The sequence below is a fragment of the Oxyura jamaicensis genome, unplaced genomic scaffold (assembly GCF_011077185.1).
Source record: "Oxyura jamaicensis isolate SHBP4307 breed ruddy duck unplaced genomic scaffold, BPBGC_Ojam_1.0 oxyUn_random_OJ70648, whole genome shotgun sequence".
NCBI classification, from domain to species: Eukaryota; Metazoa; Chordata; class Aves; order Anseriformes; family Anatidae; genus Oxyura; species Oxyura jamaicensis.
The window spans coordinates 1-696 of record NW_023310116.1 but is presented as its reverse complement, the minus strand read 5'-3'; the positions used below and the strand labels follow the sequence as shown (position 1 = coordinate 696).

At 71.6% G+C, this 696-nt stretch overlaps 1 protein-coding gene across 1 annotated transcript in view; it reads right to left on the bottom strand.

Moving 5' to 3' along the window:
* Positions 1-517, bottom strand: part of LOC118159491 (cytochrome P450 2C11-like) — a 2,031-nt gene extending 1,514 nt beyond the window's left edge. Inside the window, exon 1 of the mRNA XM_035314063.1 lies at positions 321-517. Coding sequence (XP_035169954.1) covers positions 321-500 — 180 coding nt within the window. The 5' untranslated portion in view covers positions 501-517. The remainder of the gene's footprint in view (positions 1-320) is intronic.
* Positions 518-696: the final 179 nt, after the last annotated feature.

Genomic DNA, 696 nt, shown 5'->3' with positions numbered 1-696 from the left:
TGGGGTGTCCTTAGGGTGCTGTAGTGGCCTTAGGGTGCCCCATGGGGGGTCCCCGGGGTGCTGCAGTGTCCTTAGGGTGCCCTATGGGGGGTCCCTGGGGTGCTGTAGTGGCCTTAGGGTGCCCCATGGGGTGTCTTTAGGGTGCTGCAGCATCCTTAGGATGCCCCACGGGGGGTCCCTGGGGTGCTGCAGTGTCCTTAGGGTGCCCCATGGGGGGTCCCTGGGGTGCTGCAGTGTCCTTAGGGTGCCCCACGGGCTGTCCTTGGGGTGCCCCACGGGGGGTCCCCAGGGTGCTGCCGGCTCCTCAGGGTGCCCCTCACCTTGCGGAAGACCTTGTAGGTGGGTCCCGTCCCCAGCTGCAGCAGGTTCCCGACCAAGGGCAGCGCCAGCGGCCCCGGCGGCAGATTGCGGCCCCTCTCCTGCTGCCACCGGGCCACCAGGGCCACCGTGGCCAGGACGAGGAGGAGGAGGAGGAGGGTGGTGGCACCCAACAGCTCCATGGCAGCCGGGGGCACGGCCGGGTCCCCGCTGTCCCCGGGCTGCTGCAGGGAACGGAGCCCCCCCGGGGCTGGGGTCAGGGCAGGGGGCGAGGGGCAGCACCCAAGGGTGGCGGCGGCACCCGGTGCGCCCCGAGCCCTCCGTGCAAACCCTGGTCCTCCGCTGCAGACCCCTCCCCAACCTTTAGACCCCCTCCCC